Here is a 26773-nt window from a genome sequence, read left to right as displayed (position 1 = left end):
GAGGTCCAGATGTTTCGAGACTGTGGAACGGATGTGACATTTCACGGATGATGAGAATTGGCATTCTCACAATCGACCGATCTTGTGTAGCATCAAGCGCAACCTCAGAAAAAGAGAAAACATACCATACTGGTACTACACTAGGTTGCACAGACTGTTAATCTTCGGAGACACCGATTTGAACCAAGATTGCTGAGCATAACAGGAACGGCTTATCAAGACCAGATGAAATGATTGAAAGACAACGACTTGAAAAGTTGAACTCACTCCATCGATGCAGTATTGACAGGCACATGCATAGATAATCACGTGAAATCATTCGGAGAAAATTGAGCGAACTCCTCCCTGTGACAGGAGAGCAACAGGCATTGTTGCCTGACATGAAGAAGAGATGGTTGATTGGTCGCAGAGTTAATAAAAGAAACTACCGATGGGATTCCGTCGAAATTAAACAGTCTGAGCTGGGCAAGGGGGTTCGCAGACTCTTCCATGCTCGCAGCTCGTCTCCATCGAGGCCTTCCTTGCCACAGTGCCACACTGAAGAGACTCTGGGGCTGGGGTTGGTGGATACTTTGTGAAAGTTCGCCTGGCACAAGAAACCGGGCCGCTATTAAGTAATTGGCAACTCCGCGCTCGTGCTGGTCTTTGACTTCCTGATCTCTTATAAGTTTTCTGGGTCAGTCTGGTCTTTGCTTTTCGTGTGTTCGTCTGATTTGTGGTTCCTTCCTCCCATTAACGATCGCGTGGAGCACGAAGCCGGTTCTTCAGTCATCGCAAACTCGCAAAGCCGGATAACGAGAACGAGATGGGCGCGGCAACGTCGAAGGATATGGCGGCGGCCGTTCTGGCGCCGCTGCCGTTCAACATCATCTCAATTATATTGAGATTCTGGATCCGAACGCAAAGAAAAGCTTGGGGACCGGATGACTGGGCTATGGTTGCCACCATTGTATGTTTCACTGGTTACCGACATCGAATCGGCGTGAATCTCGACTGACGGAACGAAGCCCGTGTGGACAGTATCGCAAGTCGGTCTCATTGGGATGGCTTGGAGTGGCGTCGGTCAAAATGATCTGACTTTGACCCCTGAACAAACAGCTAATTCATACTTCGTAAGTCTTTTCACCCGAACGTCTCTAGATTCGACAAAGTTGCTCACGGATAAACAGTGGTTTTACGTCTTCCAAGAGTTCTGGTGTTTCACTTTGGTAACCCTCAAGTGGTCTATCGGATTCACCCTTCTCCGTATCGCCAACGGCCAAAGATGGGTTCAGATTGTTATTTACACCTGTCTGGCCTTGGTCACCGTCTGCACTGGTGGCACAGGCATGTACCTGTTCTTCCAATGCACTCCAGTTGAGTAAGCTATACCGATGTTGACTACAGTGTCTGCAGTTTGCTAATAATCGCAGGAAAAATTGGTTCCTGGACATGGAGGGCAGCTGCCAACCACGTACGATCCAAACCGCGTTGTCCTTCCTCGTTGCCGCTATCTCGATTTCAACCGACTGGATTTTCGCAATTCTTCCCTTCGCTCTAATCTGGAAACTCCAAATGGCCAACCGCGTCAAGGCTTCAGTTATCGGCTTGCTTGGTTTGGGTTTCTTGTGGGTACTCCCGATTCATCCCAAATAACACCAGTACTAACAGCCTCTAGTGCATCTGTCGCGCCCATTGTTCGACTCAACTACCTTCTCAACCTCAACGATGCCTCGAAATTCCTGCAGGGTCTCAGCATCATCCTTGCCTGGGCCCAGGCCGAAGTCGGCATCGGAATGCTTGTCGCCAACCTTCCCGCCTGCCGTCCACTCCTCGAGCGAGCCCTCTCCCGCCTTACATCGTTTACCGGCTCGAAGAACAAGTCATCGAAAGACCCCACGGCCTCGGGTGCGGTGAAGAACAGCTACCTCGAGCTTGGCGAGAGGGACCCGACAAAGAAGATGGCCACAAACGCGAGCCGCTCCGGAGTTGAGACCAGGGTTTACGGAAGGGACATGGACGGCAACAGCAGCGAGAGTTTGCCCGATGATCACAGCCAGAAGCAGATCGTGGCCAAGGGCGGTTTCGGCGAGATTCGCGTTCAGCGAGAATTTGGCATGGCTGTCGAGAAGAACAACCGTGGTAACGGTGGAAGCATGGTGTGAGATCATTGCGATCCAAGCCGGCATAATGAGGCTATTGACGAGTGAATGGATCTTTTCTTCAATAATGTGTACAGTTCCTAGAACGTCTTCCAAAACCAATAGAATTGCTGACAGGTCAGCACCACCAACCAGCACATGTACAAACAGTCCAGAGTTAATTTGTAACGTGATGATCATGATTGTCATTCAAGTCTGTACTTACTTTGATTAACGGCGATGAGGATATGCCCCATGCTCCCTATGGATCTCAATCCAACTATAGCCAAAGATAGAAAGCACTTCACCAAGATCAATAACGCAGAGCCTCATTAGACGGGCGGTGAACTGAGGAATGAGCACACATCTGGTTACATTACCTTCTAATTTCAATCGGCAGGAAGCTTCACCGGAGGGCTATGTCACCCCTGGTTCGGTGGGTGCGTCGCATGCATGGTTCATACTCCGCACCAAATCATCAACGAATCTGAAAAGACCTTTACAACTTCAGCTTTGGGCGGCAGATCATGCGAAGCCTTGTTGTTCCTAAAGTCGAAATAGTTTTAGCGTGGGATAACGGGTATGGTTCCGCCGGACATGCCCGCAGCGCGGGGTCGGCAACACGGACACGACTCGCGCACCAACGCGCCTCGATGGAGTCGGCTGATAGCCTGAGGTGAAGAGCCACTCGGCATTTGTTTGTGCAACCCCCGATTGGTTCTTAATTGGTGGATATGGCGGGTATGTCATGCATGCTCATCATTTGTTCGCGTCGCTAGGGCGCGGGATCTGTGCGAAGAGACTCGGTCGTCGCCCGAGAACTCGGAGACCGGCTCGGATCTCACTTTTTCTGATCATGATTGGTTATTCAGATGTTATGCGACGGACCGTAGACATAACCAGTGAAGACCTTATGAATTGTGTACGAACAGAAGATGGTTAGCTTTCATAATACAATATGAAGAATTTCTGACATGACCGCGATACGTTGTGAACGCGTCAGTGACCAGATGGTAAAAGCTTCAAGCCCCACTCGTTCGGATAACAATTCCGTGCCCGACTGAAGAGTTATATTGCTTTTCCTACATGAAGCAACACTCAACTTCGCGACTCTGTCTTGAAACTCACCTAAGCGTGCACTGCAACTTTTCCTGGGACTCCCCAATACTTCACAGTGCCAAGTTTTACTCTCAATCTAGCGTATATGTCGCGACTATCTTAGGTTAGGGCTTGAATGTGCGCAAGTGAAGGTTAGTGTTCCTCACAGTACTATTCCGGAGATGCTGAACAGTTGCAAGTAACTTGCTTGGGTCATCGTTATGAACTTCTTCCAGTCTCGCGAGTGCTGGGCGCGAGGAAAGAGCGAAAACGCTCATCGTTCGCAATTCAAGGATTATCACATTATGATGCATCGGCCTTAAACAGGCAATCGTGCCATTCCCACGAAAAAAAAAAAAATCAAATCAAGCAGTGCCTCAGCCTTAGCGATAACTTCTAAGTCTCATTCATGAGTACGCCCACGCCTTTTAGTATTGCTCATCCGGCTTACGGCCAGCAGACGCTCCAATTACTAATCGCTGTCGACTTGCCGGCGACCTCATCCGGAACCCCGCTCAGCATATCACTTTTCGGCATCGGGCTCGGCATCGGGCTCGGCCCCACCGGGATACCCCACCAACAGTTCGGTCTGCCAGGCTCCCGATGTAGCCGGTTGGTTACTGAGGCATAGTTCGAGACTGAACAAAGTAACTTTCGGCGGACGTCGACGGAATTATTCACTGAACGGCAAAGCAAGAAGCTCGGGTTGAAATCCCGATTAAATGAACCAATGGGAAGACCTGTTGATATCAATCAGTCACCTACAATGCCCGAGCATCCCAAGAACGTCAGCAACGGCATCGGATGATGCCTGTTCGTAATCCGAGTCAGTACTCCGACAACAAGTTGGAGAAGTCGTAATCCGACTGGACGAAGAAATCACGTCTGATGTATAAATGTCGATGAAAACCAACCCCCAAGAAATGTTTGCGTCGACCAGCCTTGAACCATTTCCACACCACTTTCTAGGCCACATTTTATCACTACACACATATCAAACATGTCCTCCGCTGATAAAGACGCCGTCGCCAACACCGTCGCGGTTGAGACTGTCGCTCGGAAGAGTCTCCTTCGACCCAACGAGAAGCTCGATCATGCCATCGCCAACTCCCAGCAGAACGGTCTTCCTGCCATCGAGGTCTCCCCTCTTCAGGGTCAGTTCCTCGCCATCCAATGCCAACTTATTGGCGCCAAGACGGTTCTTGAAATTGGCACCCTCGGAGGCTATTCAACGATCTGGCTGGCACAAGCCGGGGCCAAAGTCACGAGCATCGAAATCGACCCGAAGCATCGCGATGTTGCGCTTCAGAATGTTTCCGGCCTTGATGTCGAGATCATTCTGGGTGCTGCCCTCGACGTTCTACCGAAGCTGGCCGAGGAGGGCCGCCAGTTCGACATGGTGTTCGTGGATGCTTCATGGGGAGAGCAGGAGAAGTATTTCGATTGGGCGGTTAGTTTGACTCGGCCGAAGGGGTGCATCTTTGTCGACAATGTTGTTTGGAATGCTCTTGAGAAGGGCCAAGCTGAGGAGGGAAAGGAGTCTCTACTGACGCATGTCGGGAAAGACGACAGGGTGAGAGCTACGTTGGTTCCGATGATATCAACGGCCCACACGAGCTTGAGGGGTCGAACCATCCTAGACGGCTTTTTACTTGCGGTAGTGAACTAGTTCACCATATTTCGAAGGTCATTCTCGGCAACAAGTCTCGAAGTCCATATTACTGAAATTATACCAACTTGCATCATTTTAACGTCATAATCATAGTGCAAAGACTATTAACGGCACTGACGATTGATAGCACAAAATGAACTGCATACTGGCCCTCAGACGAAAGATAAGTAACAAAATCTCTCTTCTAATCATGCACTTGAAGACCAACAGTGATCTTGTAGCTACTGGCGACTGGGATAGCAATGAGCATGTTGCGGGGTAGGTCACATATCGAACAAAGCTGAGATGAAGTCTGGGCAAGCAAACGGACTGTGGGTTGAGGGAACCATGACCAATGAACCAAGTAATGCATGGTTCTTTTATCGCATTTACCTAGCTAAACATGCATACAGGAGAATTATATCTGTTATTGCAACAACAATGGGAAATTGGTTTAACAAGACACAAAAAAAGGTTTCTTAGTCGCGGCTTACGTGAAACATGAAACGCGCCCCGTGCGACGTGAGAAAATGGGAACCAAAAGCTTGGTGGTGATGCGAAGGAGTCTAGGTCGGTCTCCAAAACACATGCTGGTTCAATTGAAGCATACCACGTCAGAAGCACATATAACCTTGAGAAAATGGCAACCAGTTGTCTACAACAAATTACAAATTACTTTCCCTTTTCTCTCGGTCGCCAGCCGACTCCCGCGGAGCGTCCCGAGATGCCCGAACCTCAAGTCAACCTCACTGCAGCGGAGATATTGAAGCACCCAGCATACAAGACCACTCAATGGAACCTCAAGCCAACCGAATCAGGGTTCGTAGAGGTTGCAGAGAATAGACCCGGTGGCCCATTCTCCCTCTGGTACGAAGTTCACGGCAATGGACCTTTGAAAATCGTCTGGATCATGGGGCTGGGTGCAACACGCAACATGTGGAAACGGCAAACCAAGTTCTTTGGTCACGAACACGGCGACCGTTACAGCTGCCTCGTCTTTGACAACCGTGGCGTAGGCAAGTCAACGAAGCCAAACACGCGTTACAGCACCGCGGAGATGGCTAGAGACGTGCTTGAATTGATGAAGCAGATTGGGTGGCTGGATTCCGACTCCCCGAGCTATCCGCAGGACATCAACATTGTTGGAATCAGCCTTGGGGGCATGATAGCTCAAGAGCTTGCTCTCATCATCCCACAAAGAGTGCAATCTTTGATTCTCATTGCCACAGCACCACGTCTTGTGCGGACTGCCCCAATCCTGGACCACACCCTACAGCGCGTCTTCATGTTCTTGCCATCAGGACTGGATTCCGAACTCGACAATAAAGCACGCAGAATCTTCACCGATAAGTTTCTAAGGCTTGCGGATACCGGATCGCTTGATCCCGAGAGCAGTTTCCCGAACAATCATGACCGTTTCGTGGCTGAAGAGTTGGCAGAGCGAGAGGGGGATACGGATGTGGCACGCAGGAAGGGGATCATCCTACAAGCTGTTGCCGCCGGATGGCACTACAAGAGCCCAGAGGATCTGGCCAAGATGGGCGACTTGATTGGCAGATCGCGCATCATGGTCCAGCATGGTGATCTCGACGAGACCATCACGTTTCCGCACTTCGAGTTCTTCAAAACAGGGTTCGGTGAAGGACCGGAATTCTTTGTCTGGGATGGATGCGGTCATATCCCATTGTGGGAGAGGGAACACGAGTTCAACGCACGAATTGCACAGTTTGTGTACCGAAATGCGAATCTGCCTGCTTGATTGGAGATGATTAATTTGTATTTAACGGCCACGAGCACATTAATGTTTTGTTATTCCAGCGCCTCTCCCAGACTGTTGCTTCTGCAACGAGTATATAAGATATGCGTTGCAATATGGTATCCATTTGCACAATGTGTCTTCCCGAAATCTATGGAGGCATGTGATCGTGATCTTTATTTGCTTGATAGTTTGGCAGTCGTAAATGAATCATAGATCACCCATTTTGCCAAGGAAAGGTTTCTGGATGTGATGTTGCCACCACATGCAAGCTCATTTGCGAACATTGGATGCGACTAATCGCCTTCCACGCTTCCTCGTTCTCATCGATACCAAGTTGAGCAATGTCGGCAGCTCATCTAGTTCAAGTAAATTTCAGATGACGACTTTCACAGTCCGGATACTCCAACTTGACGGGTCTTATACTCAATTCGATAATGCTAAAGCTGCTCATCATCTCACGGAAAATTCCTAAATTCTTGAGCTCAAGAACAAACTCAATTCAAGCGGGGTTTAGGGATTCAACCCCGCGCTCGGCAGTGTTTACACCGAATTACCCGGTGCAATCTTACCAAACCGCGGATAAGCCCGTTGACATTTATCCGCTTAACAGGCTTGTCTTTCAATAAAGCTAACATGAAGTTTACGGAATACATTTCGCTGAGTTGAGCGGTCGCCATACCTCAGTATTGACATCATGTACGGCTGGGCACCTCTCTTGCTTGCCCCGGCTTTAACACGGGCAGCTATCAACAGGTAGTGCATGATTCTTGAGCTTGTTCGCAAATTGGTGAACACCAGCTGACATCATTGTTCCCGAAGACGAGCAATTGTTGAAAGCTTCAACGTTGTCCGGACCGAGGTTCCCCTGGTCATTGACAACACCACAACACCCCTTCAGGTTGGAAATGGAGACTTCGCTTTCAACCTAGACATTACTGGCACACAATCACTTGTGCCATTCAATACACTGTCCAGCTGGGGTTGGCACAAAGATAGGCTTCCAGAAAATGGGCGAGTGTTCGGTTCTCATTGAGTTGCTTGCCATGGGAGAGAAACTAACGTCTTCACAGCGAAAAGCCAGAAGACTATCACGGTGTGCCCGTTGTGACGCACGGAAGAGAGGTTGTCTACGACGCTGAAGACCCAAACCTTCCCGAAATTTCCAAATGGCTCAGCGCAAATCCCAATCGTATCAATTTGGGGCGTATCATGCTGGCGTACAAGACGCAGACTCTTTCCAACGTCACACACCCACGCCAAGAGCTCAACTTATGGAACGGTGCGGTCACTTCGGTCTTCGAAGTTGAAGGTCATGGTGTAAAAGTCATTACCCAAGGTGACTTCGAGAGTGACTCTGTCACGTTTGAAATCGAGTCAGAACTCATTTCTTCCGGAGATCTTACGGTTGAATTCGACTTCCCGTTCCCTCCGATTCACAAGGTCGAGAAATCGTCCGACTTCGAAGTTTTCATGGGGTCATATGAGTTTCCACAGAATCATACAACATCGATCACGTCATGTAGTGGGAGTGCGGACAGCGAAGCACATATACACCACAGCATGCAAGAGACGTCCTACTATCTAAATTTGCGTTGGGCTCAACCCAAAATGTCCCTGACTAGAAAAGTACCCACAGGATCGAATACGACCATGGCTCATCGATATGTTCTCTCGCCCGATACCCGCATCAAGAACGGAACTGCCTCAAACAAGATATCGCTCACAACCCACTTCGGGATCGACCTCAATACCCCAGATTTGCCATCAGACATTCAAAAGCGCAACAGCCTCGGCTGGCAGCAGTACTGGGAGGAAGGAGGCTTCGTGGATTTGACCGAGTCTTCAAATCCCAACGCCACCGAGCTGCAACGTCGTATCATTCTGTCCCAGCATGCCATGAGGATCAATAGCGCTGCAACCGGCCAGCCACCTCAGGAAAGCGGCTTGGTCTACAACGGCTGGTGGGGCAAATTTCATCTGGAAATGGTTGTGTGGCACTGCGCGCACTGGGTGACGTGGGGACGGCAGAAATACTTCGACAATATCTTCCCGGCTGTCTATGAGACTCTTTTGCCGAGCTCAGAGGAAAGGGCAAAACGAATGGGCTGGAAGGGTGCTCGGTGGCCCAAGATGACGGAGCTCGTTACCAAAGGCATTGCACCCGGCCAAACTCGCGCGTTTCTTCAATGGCAGCAATCTCATCCCATGTATTTGGCTGAACTCGCATACAAGGCTAGTCCGACGAACGAAACGCTTACGCGATGGGACCGCGTGTTGACGTCGACCGCCGACTATATGGCATCGTTCGCCTGGCTCAATAACGTGACGGGTAAGTACGACATCGGGCCGCCGATTCAAGGTGTGACCGAGAATTCTTCTCCAACCGAAATATCAAACTTGGCGTATGAGCTTGCATACTGGCAGTGGGCTCTCAAAGCTGCGTGCGAATGGAAACAAAGACTCGGGCAATCGTGTCCTGCACAATGGGCCACAGTAGCGGATAACATTGCCCCTCCACCACAATTCGACGGCCTGTATGCTCCTTGGGTCGGCGGGGGGTTGAATGCGTCTTGGTGGGACGATCCAACTTTGAAGAAGGATCCGCGAAGTGTGATTATGCTTCAAGGCATTCTGCCAGACACACCGATCGTAGGTGCACCTTACTATCATCTCCGTCGGAGACGCTGTTACCTCTGTTTGCGTCATTGGCTAATAACATTTGAGTATAGGTGGACCCAGAAGTTGGTCTTGCTACTTCAAACAAAGTCTCTGAGATCTGGACCGATGACCAGATTCGAGGTTGGGGACGCAACATCCTGGCGATCAACTCCGCCCGCATCGGAAATCCTGACCGAGCCATCTATCACTTGTCCAATTTCGGGTATTGGACTTTTGGCGACCAGGGGTTCGCCCACCGGTCCGGCCCAAGTGAGTCATTTTACCCATCCAATGTCAAATCGTTGAGATGCGTCATAACGTGCCTCATATGACTGATCTTTGTGACTTTCCAGGTCCATCGCCGCCACCATACTTCCCCGGTAACGGAGGCTTCCTCCTAGCAATCAGTTACATGGCAGCTGGTTGGAAGGGGTCTGAAGGACACGCGCCAGGCTTCCCAAAAGACGGTACCTGGATCGTAAAACATGAAGGATTGATTCAGTCTCTGTGATCCTTTCATAATTCAAGGCTACCATTGATAGCGTGACTTAATTACTCAATGACTACTTTCTACAGAATCGCCGAAAATTCTTTCTACAACCTCCTGCAGAAAATATCCATCATGTCAAACCGCGGATCAGCCTCGTGGACCCTAGGATCTAGGCACCAGTGTATACCGCAACGTGGAGCCCTCCAGGGTACGGAACCGTGGTGCTCTTGAAACCGTTTGATGGATCCTCCAAGTGCGCGATCAAATCCGTATATCCAGCTCTCCCAGAAATAATGTTATCGACGACTACAAGAGCGCCGGGCCTAAGCCGTGGCTTGACGACGGCCAAGGTCGGCATGGCAAGGACAGACCAAACTGAAGGCGGCATTAGTTTTTGACTCTAGGGCAACGACGAAGACCGCATCTTGTCAGCCGGGAAGGACTCGACTTACTATCCAGAAGCAGGAAGTCAATTTGCTCCGGCAAATCTGTCTTCAGAGTTTCTCGCAAATCTCCCTCTCGAAGATCGATCCACTTCTCAACCTCGTCTCCAGCCCGGCTCCAGTGCTCACGAGCCCTCTTAGCCTTGGAAGGCTCGTTCTCTGTCGCGATCACCTTGCCGTCCGCGTTCTGGGCCTTCGCGTTCTGCGCAACGGCAAGCGCAAGCCAGATCGTGCTAACGCCAAACGAGGTCCCGGCCTCGACGACATGCCGAGCACCGCAGGCGCGCAGCATCAAGTACACCAATGCGCACTTGTCTGGCTCCAAAGCAACGAACCTATCGAGGGCAGCCGTGGCAGGCTGACTGTCTGTGCTGACATATGCAGGCTCAGTGAGAGCTTGCGTATGCAAGTCCTTGAGAAGTTCGATTGTTGCGGGGCTGGCCTGCACCGAGGCAAGGTGTCGATCGAGGGTTTCTAGGCTCATGATGGGGGAAAGTTGGTGTGACAAGTGTATGGGAAGCTGGAATTGTATGAGCTATGGATTGAAGCGGTTGAGGGTTGTTTTGGCAACTTATATCGTACTATGATATATAATCGGCAAGGCGTGTTTGACACTCCGCGGAAATAACATATGCTGGCGGCAGAGCGGATAGACTGCCGCTAAGCCGCTCCGACGCAGGTGTTACCTCGGACCCGGTCTTTGGATGAGAAGGCCTGTGGGACCCCTAGCTCCGCAATCGGGCTGAAAAGGCGCATTGATATACCATATGACTGATGGCGCAACTGCAACTATTGACCTGCAAGGCTGCTGCGCGGGCTTGGCCATTTCTTTCTGCTTGCTTCGGTTAGTTACGGGAGGACCGTGATATCTGGGCGCACCGGAAGACGATTATTGCCGCCGGTTTCCGGCTCAAAAGACCGGGCTCGAGCCATACCAGAGCAAGACGTACGTGAAGGAAACGCGATTTCGCAGTCCTAATAGTATGCCGCTAGAATCGTATAGACCAGGTTTTTCAGACGCTCCACCTTCCGAATGCACATGCAGCCGGCTAGAAAAAGGCCGAGCCGGAGCGACCTCGGGACCCTGGCACCGGACCCGGTCCCACAATTCCGGCACGCACGGAGCCTGCTTACCCAATTGTTGCCGCACTCCTCCAAAGCGAGGGTCCCGGTCATCTGCCATATCTTGGTAAAGATGCGTGTCAAACAAGCTTCTGCTGTATTTCTTTGAATCAACAAAGCGCTGCGCATTTACTCCCCGCCTACTGAAGACGACCGAAGTAGAGCACTTTGCTCTCGGGTTCAACGTCAGCTTGGCCAAGTCATTTTATCGGAAAATCACGGATGTAGCGGGCGTCATGAGACTGTCTTGACCACTTAACGAATCAACAATGGGCTACAAGTCCAAACGAAAAACGAAGCCATCGGGTATGTATGTGTACACACTAATGAATCTCCCCACGAATTCGCGCTGTAGCCACGATTATGTACGATTACATCACACCTATCTGCTTCTTCTCTCGATAGAACAAGGCCACGAATGAGGCACAACGGTAAAGTAAGCTTTCCACCGCCATTCCTGACTTTGATCAACTTGGCGAATATCATAGTCTCTGACCAGCGTTGCCGCAATTTTGTACATTTCCATCCGAGCAATATGCTGGCCAGGACATGAGTTGTATCCCACACCCCACTAAAAGCCACAAGTTAGCACACCGCTTGATTCAAGAAGAGCTGTAGTTTGACTCACTGGTATGAAGTACTTCTCCTGTGACGCTATCTCGGGCCTCAACCAACGATCAGGGTTGAATTCGCTCGCGTCCGGTCCCCAGAACTCCTCAGAATGATGAATCACCCAGGGATTGATAGACAAGGTAGTTCCTTCAGGGAAGTGTTGGTCGCCGATGGTAATGCCTCCCTTGGGAGCTAATCGGGGCAGCCCCATCGGCACTGGTCCGAAGATCCGCAAGGCCTCTTTGAAACAAGCCTGGAGAAAGGGCAACTTTTGAGTGTCTGCGAACTGAATGACCTCGTCCTGGCAGATGCCTTGGGTTTTGACTGCCTCGTCAATTTCAGAGCGAACACGGTTCCAGGCGTTGGGATGACGAAGCATGTAATAGATGAATGCCTGGAGCCCGCCAGAAACCGTATCGCTACCGGCACCCACAGCTCCGGTCGCGATGGCGTAGACGTCTCTCAGTTTGACCTGGGCTGGGTTCTTGTCGATCGCTCGGAACCAGTGTGCGACGGAATCAAAGCGACTGTCCCGGTTGTCGAGACGCTGGTCGAGAGCGTTTACCGTGGTATCATAAAGGTGACCCATGGGCAGAATGTTGAGTTTCGTCATTATTGGATTGCCCACAAGAAGAACATGTACCCAGCGGTAGAATCCCATCGTTGCCGCGTAAACGTTGAGGGCGAGGCCGTTGGCTATTGCGTTCCCAATGTCTTTTCCCTCCTTGATAAACCCAAACTGTTTGGAGAAGAGGATCTCGCCAACAACATCGAACGCGGTGAAGGTCAAATATTTGTCGATGTCAACGGGCTGTTTTGACTGAGAGAACTTGTCCAGCCATTCGATGAAGTTCTTGACCACGCTATCAACAGCGGGCTCACTCTGCAAGACGTTTGTTAAAGTGTAGCCTGCGGCGAAATGCTTGGACCTTTCCGTCTTTTTCTTCGGATCAGTCGTAGACATTGGGGTCTGAAACCGGTAGTCGGGGATCGCGAGGAGCTTATACCAGCTCCCCTTGTGCAAAGGAGCTAGCAGGATCTTCTTGATACCGTCGGGATGGCTAACGCTGACCTCATTATGAGCGATACGCACAAAGTGACCTGGAGTTTCATTTATTAGACTGGGCTCCAGGGTGCCACTTCTAGAAGGGCGCTTACCATGTTTCTTGTGGAGCTCAATGAGCTTCAGATTTTGGTCGCCTCTGACGATGTAATAAAGGTGCCACAGCCGGGAGACAGAAGCAAGAGTTGGACCCGGGATTGTTTTGAGCGGGGACAGAAATCGTCGATATACAAGAACACTCAAGAGTGCGACTACGAGCTGAGCGCCGACAAAAGACCAACTGAACGACGTCATGGTGGTAGAAGCCGGCAGATGCGCCGGAACGATATGTGTCCACAGAGTGACAACCTAAATCTATGTTTGCGACAGAAAGAGAAAAAGGGAAGACGGGTGGGAGCCATAACTAGACGGGCGGGAGTAGAGGTTAGAAAACGGTCGGAGACGGGCTGGACGGGCTAGCCCGATGACACCCCACGAACAGGGTTGTAGCGGAAGCGAAATGCCATGTTCCGCGGCCCCGGTCAGGGTAGCCACTGATAATGACGCTAATTCAGCACTTGTTGGTTCAAAGTTCCATTCGCACGACAATTATCTTTTCTTCAATTCGTCAAGCAGCTGCCGGCCAAGAACGGTCTAAACCAAGTTCAGTATTGAATCCTACTTCATAGCTAGGGCACAGATTGTCTCATGCGTCTCGGTATCCCGGCCCTTGGAAAACGACAGGGGAAGAATTCAAACAAAGCAGCTTGGTGAGGATCACCAACAACCGAAGGAACTCGAATTTGTCGGAGTCGACTACTCTTGGAAAACATCCCCGCACTATCCATGGCGACTCGTTTTCGGTTTAATTTCATCAGTTGCCGCTAAAGATTCTGTTGGTGCCGTCAAGATCCCAGCCTGCATGCGAAGACTTTTTAGTATCTGTCGAACAGGGAAGAGACCATGTCTTGTCTGTGAAGAGGTTCAGGTCCCAACCAACAAAGACCGGCCATTATTCCTCAATCAGTCGACCACGAACGAAAGTCCCTTCGGTTAGACTGAAGAACCCCTGATCCGAGTACCTGGGTCGTATCAAACTGGACGTGGCGGGCATGATACCGTAGATCCTCTTGCTGGCTCTTTCAGAATTTGAAGATCACATCTCCGTATTTCCATGAGTTATGGAACGCTGCAAGGCTGTTGGACTTGTAGAGTGCACAGGATTCGCTGGATTTGTCCGACATGGATCGTGCAGTGCGTTAAGTCTCCACGCACGCCAACAGCCGTTGACCGTGTACCATTGAAGACATGCCTGCGAGCAATAAGAAAGGACCACACCTCGCCGGAGTGTTCGCATTCCCGTAAGTCCATGTTCCGTCGCCTCGGCCGCCAGAAGCCATGCCAGAAGCCACCGAGCCCGGGTCGCCGTCAACGGCCGATGCAGGCTCGACCGTCTACTTTCCAATCGAAAGAGAGAGCCAGATTTCGGTGCTTGCGACTTCAATCGCTTTTATTGTGTTGTCAACTACCGCTGTCATACTACGCATGGTCGCGAGGCGCATGGCTCGCAGAACTCTTGATGCTAGCGACTACTGCATCATTGCCGCTTGTGTAAGTCTCAGGTTATCAGCAAGACTGCAGTCATTCAACGGAACTATACCACTGACGAAGTAAACTCTTACAGGTCTGCGCCAATGGACTACAATCAATCGGAATTGTTGGTGTCATCCAGTGCGGCGTTGGCTACCACTTTCAAGAGATCATAGCCATGTTCGGGATGGCGCCGATCACCAAATTTCTCAAAGTATGCATGTCAGATCCTTTCCAACATTCTATGACTGACTTCATCTTCCATCAAACAGATGCTTATTGGGGTTCAAATCTTGTGGGCAACCAGTCTGAGTCTCTGCAAGATTTCAATACTCATTCTGTATACCAAGATCTTTTCCGTTCGAATCATGATAATGGCATCTAAAATGACTGCTGCTCTGATCATCGTATGGGCTCTCACCACCATTCTGCTGGGCTTCTTCATTTGTCGGCCTTTTGCCCTCAACTGGGAGCCGACCCTGGATGGCAGCTGTGGCAACCAAGTTCTATCGTATCTCGTTACCGGAACGTTGAACTTGGTCACGGATCTGATCGTGCTGGTGCTACCACTATCATACCTGTGGAACCTTCACCTTCGACTGTACAAGAAGCTGGTTCTAATAGCCACCTTCTCGATGGGAATATTGTGAGTCATTCCGAGACTAGATCGAGTCAATTGTGCGTCAATTCCTGTTAAGAAGCTTCATTCTGACAACGGCTTTTACAGCACATGTGTGATCTCCGCAATGCGCCTCGTCTCTCTTACGTCTCTCGATTATAACGACATAACCTTCAACATTCCCCACGCGCTGATATTCGGGAGTCTGGAGCCAAGCGTTGGTGTCATTGTCGCCTGTGTTCCTCTTCTGAGGCCTTTGTTGGGCCGATCCCAATACTCGAGCACGGGCACTGCAAGATATCCCGAGCGCACAACTAACGATAATTCTCGATTGAGAGCTGCCACGGGGCCCCAAAAGCAGGGGTTTACGATGATGGATGATGGGTCATCCCAGCATGAGCTTCGTACCGTAGCGCCAGAAAACGGCACCGCCAGCTCGATTAATACCAAAGGAAGTGACGGTGTTAGCGGTCTGGATGGCGAGAGACTATGAGGAGCCCGACAGAACGGTCATCGGTGTGGGTGTATAACAGTCAAAAGTCATGTTATAGATGGAGTTTTGTAACTTTGGACCAAGATGCACAGGTTGGGCGTTACTCCAAGCAGCCCATTTCTCAGTTAGACATGCGATAGAAAAGGGAGTCAAGCATAAATTGCCTTGACTCAATGTGTTACTGCTGGTCTCTATTGCACGTTCAACACGTCAAGAGCCGCGTAACCGAGCCGCCAGCTCAATCCTTCGTCATTCTTCGGTTAAGAAAAGCTGTATTGCCACAATGTCAAGTTATTCAACAAGCAAAATCAGCCAACTTAACAAACTGAGGCTATTATCAATCCCCCAATGAATCGAATTTCACCCCATTCGATGGGCTTGAATTATCTGATGATTTATATACTATAAGACCCGACAATCAGGAGGGTTCTGGTCTATGTAACCTCAGTAGCGAGGGTAGTCTTGAAGGCAGTCACAAGGACCGCACCAAGAGTACTTACATCCCATCGAGTACGGCAACACATTAGCTTTGCCAAGCCCATGTTGATACCGGATATTTCTTTTCCAAAAGAACTTACCTTGAATGATTTAATTAGCTTATGAAATCCTGAGGTCTGCGTCGATTAGCTATACCGTATATAGGGGTTCTCTGGCGTATTGCAGCACTCGATGGGATATATGAGATGATGAGGGTACTCATAGAGATATTCATACGTGTGCGGACAAGCTCATTTATCGCCCGTTTAGTTAGTCAAAGATCATATGATCTTTTACAGTGATTGAATTGAACATGTTGTAAGTTATCTAAGTAAACAGGTAGTATCTATACTCAAACCTATTGTTACAGCTGGATGGGTCACAACTGCTTAGATTGCTCCTCCAAGTTTCGCCGGCGCTAGAAAGAAGTGATTGAAACTGTATCTTCATACCTCGTTGACATCAGACCGACGAAGGCAGAAAGCAGAACCATAGCAACATACGCCGTCACTCTAATTGGTGTAGTGAAGCATCTGATACTCTCATAATGGTAGGTAAACTTGCGAAGTACTGCTCCGCCCAATAGAGAACTCTTATTCTAACAGTTCAAGCGTCAGAGCTTTTGATTAGCTTGGAGAAGTTCCAGCCTGCTTTTGGAGGTTACGGTCGAGTTCTTAAGGAATGAGTAGGATCGAAACTCCGAATGCCCTTGATGTCGGGATCGGCTCTCTTTTTAAGATTTCTTAAATCCCAGCCAACCAGCACGTCAGCCGGCTCAACCGACTACGAGTCACGTGTTCAATATTTCAGTCAGATCGACGAAGCGCAGGTACGGATGGATACCCTGCTATAATGAGCTCCTTGCATGATAACACGAATTTCACATCCGAATTGGATGTGAGAATTGTTCTTGGCATCATAAATTGTTGTTGTGGAGAATGTCTTGGCATGATCGGCCGCTTGAGAGATGACGGCATCATCACGAGCCCGCACTGAATGTCGGATTCCGACAAGTGGGTGGAGAACTGTTCGATCGAATGACTCTGAGTTGATCGCCCTCTGGATTAATCAGAATTGTCTTACTGAATCTTCGGGACCATTTAACATCTCGAGGATGGTGGCATCACGCAGCCCCCTGCGCAAAAGTTTGCGTTTAGTCTCTTTAGACAGCGACTGACATAAGAATTAGAGCAATGGCAGTCTGTAAGACACGTATTCCCTGTCGTAGTTGGAGTGATCAAGAGCTTACGCCTGATGAAGCTTGACAAAACTCTGGTTGACAAGTCTAATGGTCAGAGCTTGCGTGATTTCTACTTGCTTTACGAGAAACATGTAGCAAGTTTAACGCCTTCACAACAGACCAGAAGCAGATTCCCGCATTCCGAAACTTACTCGCCATATTATGCCAGTGTCCGTGTGCTACATGGTCAGTGTGGCCAAATGCTTGTGTTGCATTTGTTCCTTTTCTATTATGCCAAGACCTGGACAATCAACTTGGCACCTGGTTCGTGTCCTGCCGCGCGTTTCAAACACCTGCATGTTTCTTTCCAGACGCAATTTGCAAAGCCCAGCGACTTTGTAATTGAAGAGATGGCTCTCCTCAGAAGATGGAATTGCTGATTGATAAGCTCTTGAGTTGACTGTTGAAGCGAGACCGGAATCAACTGACACAGTCGTCGACGATCGAAATGATTGTGCGAGTGCACATGACTCTTGCACAACGACGAATGCGTTTATGATGTACAATTCTGACCTTGATGGACTAATCTTCCCGTTAACAGCTGTTGTTGAGGTTCGGAAGTCTGAATGCAACTACCGTCGTGGGCTGCATCACCGTGCGTCCGCGCCGGCTGTTGATGCGGCGACCCGGTACGGTACTTCTTCTCGTCAAAAGTCTTGGGTGTTTTCAACATAAAGCCCGCCTCTTCTTGGATTGCAACATACCTCATGACAATCTGCCCAGCGGCGGCCACGGCCAGCGCCGCCCTTTTCAACATGAATCTCTAGTTTTTCTGGGCGCCGGTGCCAAGAGTGGCAGTGCCGAGCCCCTTGGCGCGGACTGGGCAATGATCAACCCCGTAGGTTGGTCATCCATGCCGGCCGCTCGGGGGATCGGGTCGGGGATTAACCCCACTCGAGAGCCGGTTGGTGATCTTGTTCTCTTCTTTTAATGCCTGGGCGGTAAAAAAGACTCGGCGCGTTTCAACGCTTCGATTTTCCCACGTGTAATATCCCAATTTCCAGACGAACCCGCCGGCTGCGAATCTCTCCAGATTGATTGAACATCTCCAGTCTGTGTCGCGCGAGGTTTACCCCAAACCCAATGAGCTGACTTGCCGCTGACCTTTTTCTCCCCACCTACACGTCAAAATCATGGTTACAATCGGTGGATACCGTCGAACGGCTCCATGCGATTGCGACTGCGGAGGGCGAATTCCCCCGTCCTTGGCCAAGACCTCCTTAATTCTTTCGAGATCGTGTTTCTCAGAGTCAGCCTGCAGATTGACTGGCTATCCAATGTTTGGCGGCTGTCATACAAGATGAATGAGTATAAAGAACGGCGCTGATGCCCGTCAATTACGAACTTTAGCCTCAAGCACATCAGCTCCAACTTCAATTGCAACATCGCCTTCCGCTCTTTCAACTTCACTCTTTATCAACTTTCACTCTTTACACTGTTGATCAGTCTACCTCAGTCACCATGCGCGCCTTCCAGTTCCTCGCGGCTCTTGCCATCGCCCTCCCCTCCGTCTCTGCCTGTGTGGGAAAGGACTCTCTCCCTACCGCCACCAAGACCGTCAGCGGCGATGCTCCCATCGAAGTTGCCGCCGGCGAGAGCTACGACGGCAAGATGCAGCGTTTCGACAGAGGAGCCGGTGCCTGCAAGGCCCAGACCGAGGGTGGCCAGAAGGACGCCGTCTTCGTCCTCCGCAAGGGCGCCACTCTGAAGAACGCCATCATCGGCAAGGACCAGATGGAGGGTGTCTACTGCTTGGGTGGTGGCTGCACCATCGAGAACGTCTGGTTCGAGGATGTCTGTGAGGACGCTATTTCCGTCAAGGAGGATGAGGCTGGCACCGAGACCAGAATCATCGGTGGTGGTGCCTACAAGGCCGCCGACAAGATTGTCCAGCACAACGGATGCGGTCACGTCAGCGTAAGTCAATCGGGATCCCTATCCTTCACACTCTCGGCTTACATTGAACTAGATCTCCAACTTCTACGCCAACGACTACGGCAAGGTCTACAGAGCTTGCGGCACTGTGAGTATCCCCACACACATCTACTATTTTGGCAAGAGTCTAACATCGGTATAGTGCGATGCTTGCAAGCGTACCGTCAGCATTGAGGGTGTCTCTGCCTACGGCGGTGGTGAGATTGCTGGCATTAACGAGGGCTCCGGCGACGAGGCCACCCTTGTCAACATCTGCACCGACGCCAAGACCCAGTGCCAGCTCTACGACGGCACCTCCAAGTCTGGCACTTGCTAAGCTGCTGGCCCTGGAGCGAGAGGCTTGGCTCTCTTGGTGCTAGACGAATCCTCGCTGCCTTGATGGAACTGGAAGTTGACTGCCAGATAAAGTTTCGATCGATTACAGCACCGGGGGCTGAGTGGGATGGTTTCGTGTATATGCTTCTTCACGACATGTTTATAAGCTTATTTGCTAGATTCTCGGATGTTCCGGCTGGGGTCCCCCGTGGGGTCCGGAAGACCGGCAGGCTCCGAATGAATTCAACAAGCCCAATTAGTGGCCATGGCAAGATTTGTTCCTTCACTCAGCAATTCCATTAGTGAGCTGTGATGCATGCCTTGCGATTTGTTCCAGTGTGAGCGACCGGCCAATCGGTATCGAATTCATGCCTGGAAGCATATTGCGTGCTCCGGCAGTTTGCCGGCTCCTCTTGCGAAGATCATTTCGATGGGTACCGTAAATTTTTGTCTTTTTTGTTCAATAGTCAAAGCCCCATGAGAAGTGGTCTGGAATAGTTCATAATTGTTGCTGATATCATTACAAATAAAAGGTCATTACATCCATTACATACGCCTAACCCCCAAACAAGACCTTGGTATCATGTCTATAACCAGTCTAGAAAAGCAAGGCTCCCAGAGTAAATGCCAAACTCCACGCAATGCAACCGTAAACAGCTTTGCCAGCCAACAAACTTCCCGCCGCACTATCGTCGTCGTCCGAAGAGTTGTTGGGTTCCCCGGCGGGCCCCGGGGTCGAAGTAGTCGCCGTACCGACTCCCGGAGACGCGGACGTCAAAGCGTCGCACGCCGTCGGATCCGCCTCCGAGGTGCCGACCCGGGCACCGACGTTGACGACGACAGCCTCGGCGTCTCTTAGGGGAATGCTCGCCTTGCCGTCGCCCTCGACCTTGACCGTGATGTCTTCGCTAGAGACCTGCGACTGGGTGCCCTTGTTGTCCTGCTCGAAGCTGATGCCGTTCCACGTCGTTCCGTGGGTGGCGTCGGAGCCGTCGCTGGTCAGGTATCCCAGGTGCAGCGTCTCGCCGGCGAGCTTGGTCGGGAACGTCAGATCGACGGTGATTTGAGACTTTGACGACTCAGACACGTTGGAGATCTTGCCGTTGAAGAGGACGACGGAGGAGAGCGAGTCGCTCTGGTACACAGAGTAGGCCTTCAGGTAGCCATCGTACCCGGATGGCGCGTCCGTGATGTTGGTCTCGGCGATTCGCGCGGTGCAGGAACGGCCAATGGTCTGCGCGAACGCGGCGATGCCGTAGTAAAGAGGCCGGACAAAGCGGTCGCGACCGAACATGCGTGTCGGCTGCCAAACACTGGAATTGCTGTCATAGGTCATGTGAAACTGAACAGATGAAATGTTGAGCGTAGCGGCGTAGAGGAGGAAGTCGAAAGTCCACAGAGCTGCTGCGAAAGTGTCGCTCAGGCCCTCGACACCAAGAGGTCCGACGACGGACATCTCTCTCAGAGCGAACGGGTATGGCGTTGTCTTCGCCTGGTCGATCTGAGTTTCGATCGTGGCGAACTGTCTTTGGGTGTTGATGAAGTGCATCATGTAGTCCAACGTCAGCGGGTATGGGAATGATCCGACGAAGTAGTAGTAGTTATGTTGGTTCCAGCTGGACAGGAATCCGGTGTCTGAGTCGTTGGCCTTAACATCGAGGTAGCTCTCGAGATCCTTGATCTCAAATCCGGTACCCGCCACCCAAGCTGTCGAAGCGGATGACTCGAAGAAGTTGCTGTGCAAGCCGCGCGGCTGCAAAACCTCCTCCCAGATGGCGCGGGCGCGGTCAAGCCACTCCTTAGCGTACACCGACCCCGACCAGGTTCCCTTCCTGAATCCGTTATCGCCATACAGGTCTGGCTCGTTGCCGAACTCGAAAGAAACTAGGTTGATGTTGGTGCATCGCTCGATAATTTGCGTGGCCATAGTCGTGAGCTTCTCGATGTAATCCGACTCTGCATATCCCAGGTTGAGACCCCATGTTACGGGGGTACCCTTCGGCAGTCGGTTCGCGATCTCCATAAATTTCGGGCCGACGATGAAGTTGTCCGCCGGGACGTTTCCGGGCGCTGTGGGTCGCGGGTTCGGCTTGATAAGCCAGTCGTTTTGCGAGTCGTCGTAAATCAGGTAATCCTGCGTGTTGCCGCCCAATCTCATGTGCGGTGGCCGACCGGTGAAGTTGGCGAGGTTGTTGATGAGGTTGAGGGTGAGATCGTTGGGAGTCTCGTCTCCCATGAAGTAGTAGAGGTGGTCGAGCTCGATGCCAAAGCCCGCAAACGACGGGTCCACGGTGGCGGAGATGCCGGACGGAACGTCTTCGGAGAGCGATAGGGTGGCTGCGAAGGCGGCAGAGAAGAGGCCGAAGCCAGCGAGGAGGCGGCTCTGCGTCGGCGCCATTTCGAATCGCGACCGAGAAGAGAAGATTGTTGAATTAGTTAATTGAGTGTTTCCCCAGAACCATCGTGGGAAGCGCAGCGGGGGCGGCCAACCGACTTTAAAGACCATTCACGTTGGAGGAGCACAAAGACCGAAACAGGCGGTTTCATCACCCTCCACACATTTCATCATCTTGGTGGACCAAACGACCCGGAGGTTTTGCGCCTCGCGCACGTGTGTCGGTCCAACCCATGTTCATCGTTCACGTCTGACGGGCACCAAGGCTGGGCGACCACTTCAGTCTTACGCGTACCACTCGGCCCCCAAGCGGTGTCTCTGTCTCTTTGTGCGCTGCCAATTGGCGCCCAGGAGAAAGAGAGAAGAGCGCCGAGTTGGCAAACCCAGTTTTTGGAGAGATTTACCACACTTCAACGGGCCTGTTCACCGAACGACTGGAGAGCCTAGAACGTACGCCGCGAAGGCCTTTGCCTGTTTAGGCGCCTGCGATGCCGTTGTGCCGTGATTGCGACAGTCGGTTGGTGGGTTAATGACATCAGGGATGGATGCGCTCCCTTGCTTCTGCGGGCCAAGCGTTGGCAGTTTGTTTGCGCCCCGCAAAATCTGAGTGAATTGCAGGGAATATCATCGGTGATGTCAAGAAGACGTTGGTGATGGTGACAGGGATGTTTGGGCCGCGCGCCCCCCTCCTTCCCGACAATTGCGGTAAGGGAAACGTGATGGCCTTGTCAGGGCATGGGATTGTGACATTGACGTGAGGGAGGACGGAAGCGAATGCTGTCTGACGTGAGTTTGATAGAGTGGTGTCGCATCCCAAAGGACTGGCACCTCTCCTCGTTTGCTAGCAAGAATCTTCCGATCAGCCACAGAGTTTGGACCTGCAGGAACGGCGTGACGGCTTCGTCGATTAATTGTCGATCTTCAGCTCTGGACACAAGAATAGAAACATTCGCTCCACCGATTTGCTGAGGCAGTACAACTGAATTGTGGTCTACAGATTGGGATTTTTTCGAGGAGAAAAGATCTCGTTCGATGCATGTCAACGCAAAACAAACAACTGGGTAACTGGAGCGTAAGCGAGAGGGCTCAAGAGATAGGGGAAGATAAAGATCATCGAATTAGCCACACGACGCCTCTCTGCAGACCTGAAGGATGATGGTCTGGAGCATTGTCATTGACGCGGCTGACGTCAACCGAAGAGCTGTCTGTTGTCACTGGGCTCTCCTTGGTTTGTTTGGTCGCCAAGTTGAGCCGCCACGAACGAACGAAGTCAGATCCAGATTTTTGCGACCGTGGTTTGCTGGTCATCAGTGATCATCCGGCCGGCATCTCGGCTCCACCTGACGCACAAGATTTCTTGCATTTTGACCAGTCATTTTGCCACAATTAGTTGCTAGGAATCGCGTCTGTTCTTGAGACGCGTTCACGAAATCAACGTCAAGTCAAGTAAATTCTAGTCTCGCCAGAAACTGTCTATTTTTCTCGTTCTTCACATAACGTGGGAATTTGACCGTATTTCAATGTTTGGGTGTTCCCTGCTCTACCTGTCTGAGCTCCGCACCGTATCGATGACATCTCGGCTATCGAGAGTTCACCGGGAGAGAAAACAACTGGGAATATCCGGGAATAGGAAGCCCCGCCACGGCTAAGTCTAGCAGTTTGTTTTTTCCTCTTTTGATTCTCGCCCTTCATTTACGAAAATCCTGAGCCGAACTACGGCTCCGCAACTGTGTCCGTACAGCTGCGGGATGACGGGATTCTTGCCGCGATGATCTAAGTCACCACCCTCCTACGTGTGCGATCTTCAGAGTCCACCGTATTCCTTGGCAATCCGGCTTGAAAATTCTCGAGAGCGGGCAGCTGGATGGTCCGGCCCCCGAAAGTCCCGTGCGCACTGTCCCTCGCGGGCCCGAGTCAGGCATCGTGGGCGGATGCTGTTGCCGGCATCGCCGGAAAGACGGGTAGATCATGATCATCGCGCCCCGATTGGCTGAGATCTGCTGTTAGATGGAATATGACGCATTTTCTTCGTCACGCTCTTTGTTGTAAAAATTTCGACCGGAAGTCAGTTTGGTGGCGGATCGAGCACTCATCCTGAGGAGAGGACTTCGCGTTAACCGTCAAGGTGTTCATGTGTGAATTAGATTGACTGACGTTGTTCTAAGCTTAACTCATGGGCGCGCTACAGCTGAGACAAGCGTGGAATCTTGAGTTCCAAGCTCTTGGACCGTCTGCTTCTGGAATTTACAGTGAATGTGGAATGATATACGATGGGGGGAAAGCATTCCAGAGATAATAAGCCTCCATCAAAGATCGCTGACTGAGCTTTTGATGCTGATTTGAGAAAGAGCCTCTGGTTCGGCGCCAGAATAGCACATTGAACTGTTGTAGACTTGTATCAGGTTCATATTTCCATTCTAGTCTGCACCTTTTCCCCTGCATTATGTCCCTGTATTATATCCTTGCACAACGTTTCGGTGCATCGCTTTCGATCATATGAAATAAATCGGGCATCCTAGCAGTAGGTGCAAGCCCCAGTAGGGCAGTAACCGTGGCTACAGCTGAAGCTGCAAAGCCCCTTGTAGCTGTCATCCAATCCGGCAGCAGGGCATCCATCACGTCCGTCTCCGCCAGGGCTGGTGCTCTGCTCACCAAACTGGTCACACTGGCAGACGCCCTCGGGACAGTATCCGTTGGAGCAGGCAAAGCCGCAGAGGCCGCTGTAGTTGTCGGACAGGCCAGACTTGACCTTGCCGGAAGTGCAGAACGTGCCGGTCGAGGTGGGAGCGGGGATGCTGGAGGTAGCGGTCGCGGTCGGGGTGGTGCCGGAGGGCACGCACTTCTCCTTGATGAAGGCGGCGCCGTCGTTGGTGTAGAGCTCGAAGTAGTTGGTGTGTGCGTCCTCGCCCATCGCGCCGCCGCTGGTGGCAGCGCAGACGGTGTCCTCGCCGTTGCACCAGGAGCGCAGGACGCCGGAGAAGTTGTTCAGGTTCTGGAGGGACGAGCTGGAGCGGGCCATCGAGCCGCTGAAGTTGGAGCCGGCCTCGACGTTGTAGCTTTGGCCGCCGATGTGGGTAGGGTCGCCGAAGAGAAGGGCGGCGCAGACTAAGAGATGAGGTCAGCAACTAACTCCTGCAGGATTCCTGTTCGTGAAATCTTACCCTTGCTGCCGGGAGTAGAAGTAGCAACGAGACCAGAGTCCGCCAGGATATCGCCGACAATGTTGGCACCCTCGCTGTAGCCGGTCAAGACGAGCTTGGAGTTGGGGCACTTCTCGGCGTAGGCCTTGATCTGAGAAACACCGGATGCACGGCCCTGCTCGACGGCATTGGGGTAGCCCCTGGGGTTGGTCGCGTCGAATTGGATATCCTCATAGTCGCAGCTGGAGAGACCGTTGCAGGTAGCGTCGACAAGAGACTGCTGACGGCCGGGGTAGCCCTCGTTCCATCCGCGGGCGAGGAAGAGATGCAAATCGGTGCATGATCCGGTGCCGGTGGCCTGGCGCTTTCCGGGGGCGGCGGATGCCAGGAGCACAAAGTTGAAGAGAGTAGCGACGGCTTTCGGGGACAACATCTTGACTGATTAGAATTAGGGGTATTATAAGTGGTTCGACGGTGGAAAAAGCGAGTGACGGGTCGTGGACGAGGTCGAGGAGATCGTAAAGACCAAAAGAGTCGAACAACTGGTTCTGGGGAAAACGGAGTCTTATTTCATCTGAACTCCTGAAGGGCTGAAAGGTGGTCCGCGGGGATAACGCGTCGGTTCATTGTTGCATCAAGTAAATCCATTGTTACCCCCTGATGCTGCTTTTCCGAGTCAGCCGATAACAAGTTATTGTGGGCTTTCTCGGTGTTGACTTTCGAAAATAGCAAAAGAATCGGGCGTTGGTATCATTAGCAGGGATCAAGAGTGGGACTTGCATGAGCTTAGTTGCTGGGCCTACTCAATACGAGGTAAGCAGCCTGTGGGATATGAATGTTATGCAGTCTGTGAAAAAGGGGAACCAGCAGGCAGCAATTCCACGGCCAACTCACGCAGGTTCTCGACTCTCTAGTGCATTCTGTGAGAGTCGGGTACGAGTTGATCGTTGTGGAACGGCGAGTTGGCAGTGCATACAGTAGCGTGCTGGATCGCAACATCGACACTCGAAATTTTGTTATCGTCGCTGGTTAGGGAAACCTGTTCGTGGGCTACAGAATTGCATAGAATACTCTGCCGCAGAGATTGATTTTTCTGGTTCGTCCCAGCAGAAGCATGTGTTCTGCAGACACGCCGAGAAAGACATTTCGCTAATTGACGGCGTGTTGAGGCTCAAGGAAAGTTGTGTCAACCACACCTGAAACCTGGGGTTCCCCGTAAGCGAACTCGACGTGCAGGGATGTCATCTGGATCATCAAAGCTTGGACGACAACATGGGCAGGTAGGCATAGGTAATCGGTCACGATGCTTGTCATATCGGCACGTGCGCTGAGCGGCCTTAGTTGGAGATGTTGTCAAACCACAGCAGATGTATTCTGAGCCAGTTTTCCAGAAGTCTGATGGCCAGTACAGCATAAATTGGTGAGATCAACGGATAAATCAGCAAAGCAAGGAGTTGAGTCAAGCTTCGAACGTATGGACAGCTTGCACCGTCTCTACCTTATTTTCAAGCTTTCAACGACAGCGCATTGTGTTTTCGCCATACTCGCTGGACACGCTGGGAACTTCCCTGATC

At 51.4% G+C, this 26773-nt stretch overlaps 7 protein-coding genes across 7 annotated transcripts; 4 read left to right on the top strand and 3 right to left on the bottom strand.

Moving 5' to 3' along the window:
- Positions 1–805: 805 nt before the first annotated feature.
- Positions 806–2144, top strand: CkaCkLH20_11775 (cation-transporting atpase 4; the record flags this gene model as incomplete). The annotated part of the gene is made up of 5 exons (XM_038894489.1): positions 806–949; positions 1008–1112; positions 1170–1360; positions 1413–1607; positions 1658–2144. The coding sequence occupies 5 exons, from the start codon at positions 806–808 to the stop codon at positions 2142–2144; spliced, it is 1122 nt and encodes a 373-aa protein (XP_038740134.1).
- A 2074-nt stretch (positions 2145–4218) lies between these two features.
- Positions 4219–9797, top strand: CkaCkLH20_11774 (uncharacterized protein; the record flags this gene model as incomplete). Its single annotated transcript, XM_038894488.1, has 6 exons — positions 4219–4668; positions 5570–6555; positions 7699–8112; positions 8188–9277; positions 9358–9556; positions 9640–9797. The coding sequence occupies 6 exons, from the start codon at positions 4219–4221 to the stop codon at positions 9795–9797; spliced, it is 3297 nt and encodes a 1098-aa protein (XP_038740133.1).
- Positions 9798–9945: 148 nt separating this feature from the next.
- CkaCkLH20_11773 (Pisatin demethylase-like protein) lies at positions 9946–13310 on the bottom strand (the record flags this gene model as incomplete). The annotated part of the gene is made up of 5 exons (XM_038894487.1): positions 9946–10151; positions 10229–10739; positions 11838–11912; positions 11970–13054; positions 13112–13310. 5 exons carry the CDS (start codon positions 13308–13310, stop codon positions 9946–9948), a joined length of 2076 nt encoding a protein of 691 aa, XP_038740132.1.
- A 1083-nt stretch (positions 13311–14393) lies between these two features.
- On the top strand, positions 14394–15697 carry CkaCkLH20_11772 (uncharacterized protein; the record flags this gene model as incomplete). The annotated part of the gene is made up of 4 exons (XM_038894486.1): positions 14394–14606; positions 14680–14799; positions 14858–15231; positions 15313–15697. 4 exons carry the CDS (start codon positions 14394–14396, stop codon positions 15695–15697), a joined length of 1092 nt encoding a protein of 363 aa, XP_038740131.1.
- Positions 15698–18875: 3178 nt separating this feature from the next.
- CkaCkLH20_11771 (pectate lyase) lies at positions 18876–19665 on the top strand (the record flags this gene model as incomplete). The annotated part of the gene is made up of 3 exons (XM_038894485.1): positions 18876–19331; positions 19384–19437; positions 19492–19665. The coding sequence occupies 3 exons, from the start codon at positions 18876–18878 to the stop codon at positions 19663–19665; spliced, it is 684 nt and encodes a 227-aa protein (XP_038740130.1).
- Positions 19666–20262: 597 nt separating this feature from the next.
- Positions 20263–22062, bottom strand: CkaCkLH20_11770 (glycoside hydrolase family 79 protein; the record flags this gene model as incomplete). Its single annotated transcript, XM_038894484.1, has 1 exon — positions 20263–22062. One exon carries the CDS (start codon positions 22060–22062, stop codon positions 20263–20265), a length of 1800 nt encoding a protein of 599 aa, XP_038740129.1.
- Positions 22063–24574: 2512 nt separating this feature from the next.
- On the bottom strand, positions 24575–25632 carry CkaCkLH20_11769 (acetylxylan esterase precursor; the record flags this gene model as incomplete). The annotated part of the gene is made up of 2 exons (XM_038894483.1): positions 24575–25164; positions 25221–25632. The coding sequence occupies 2 exons, from the start codon at positions 25630–25632 to the stop codon at positions 24575–24577; spliced, it is 1002 nt and encodes a 333-aa protein (XP_038740128.1).
- Positions 25633–26773: the final 1141 nt, after the last annotated feature.

The sequence above is a fragment of the Colletotrichum karsti genome (assembly GCF_011947395.1).
Source record: "Colletotrichum karsti strain CkLH20 chromosome Unknown Scaffold51, whole genome shotgun sequence".
NCBI classification, from domain to species: domain Eukaryota; kingdom Fungi; phylum Ascomycota; class Sordariomycetes; order Glomerellales; family Glomerellaceae; genus Colletotrichum; species Colletotrichum karsti.
This window is presented reverse-complemented; position numbering and strand designations above follow the sequence as displayed.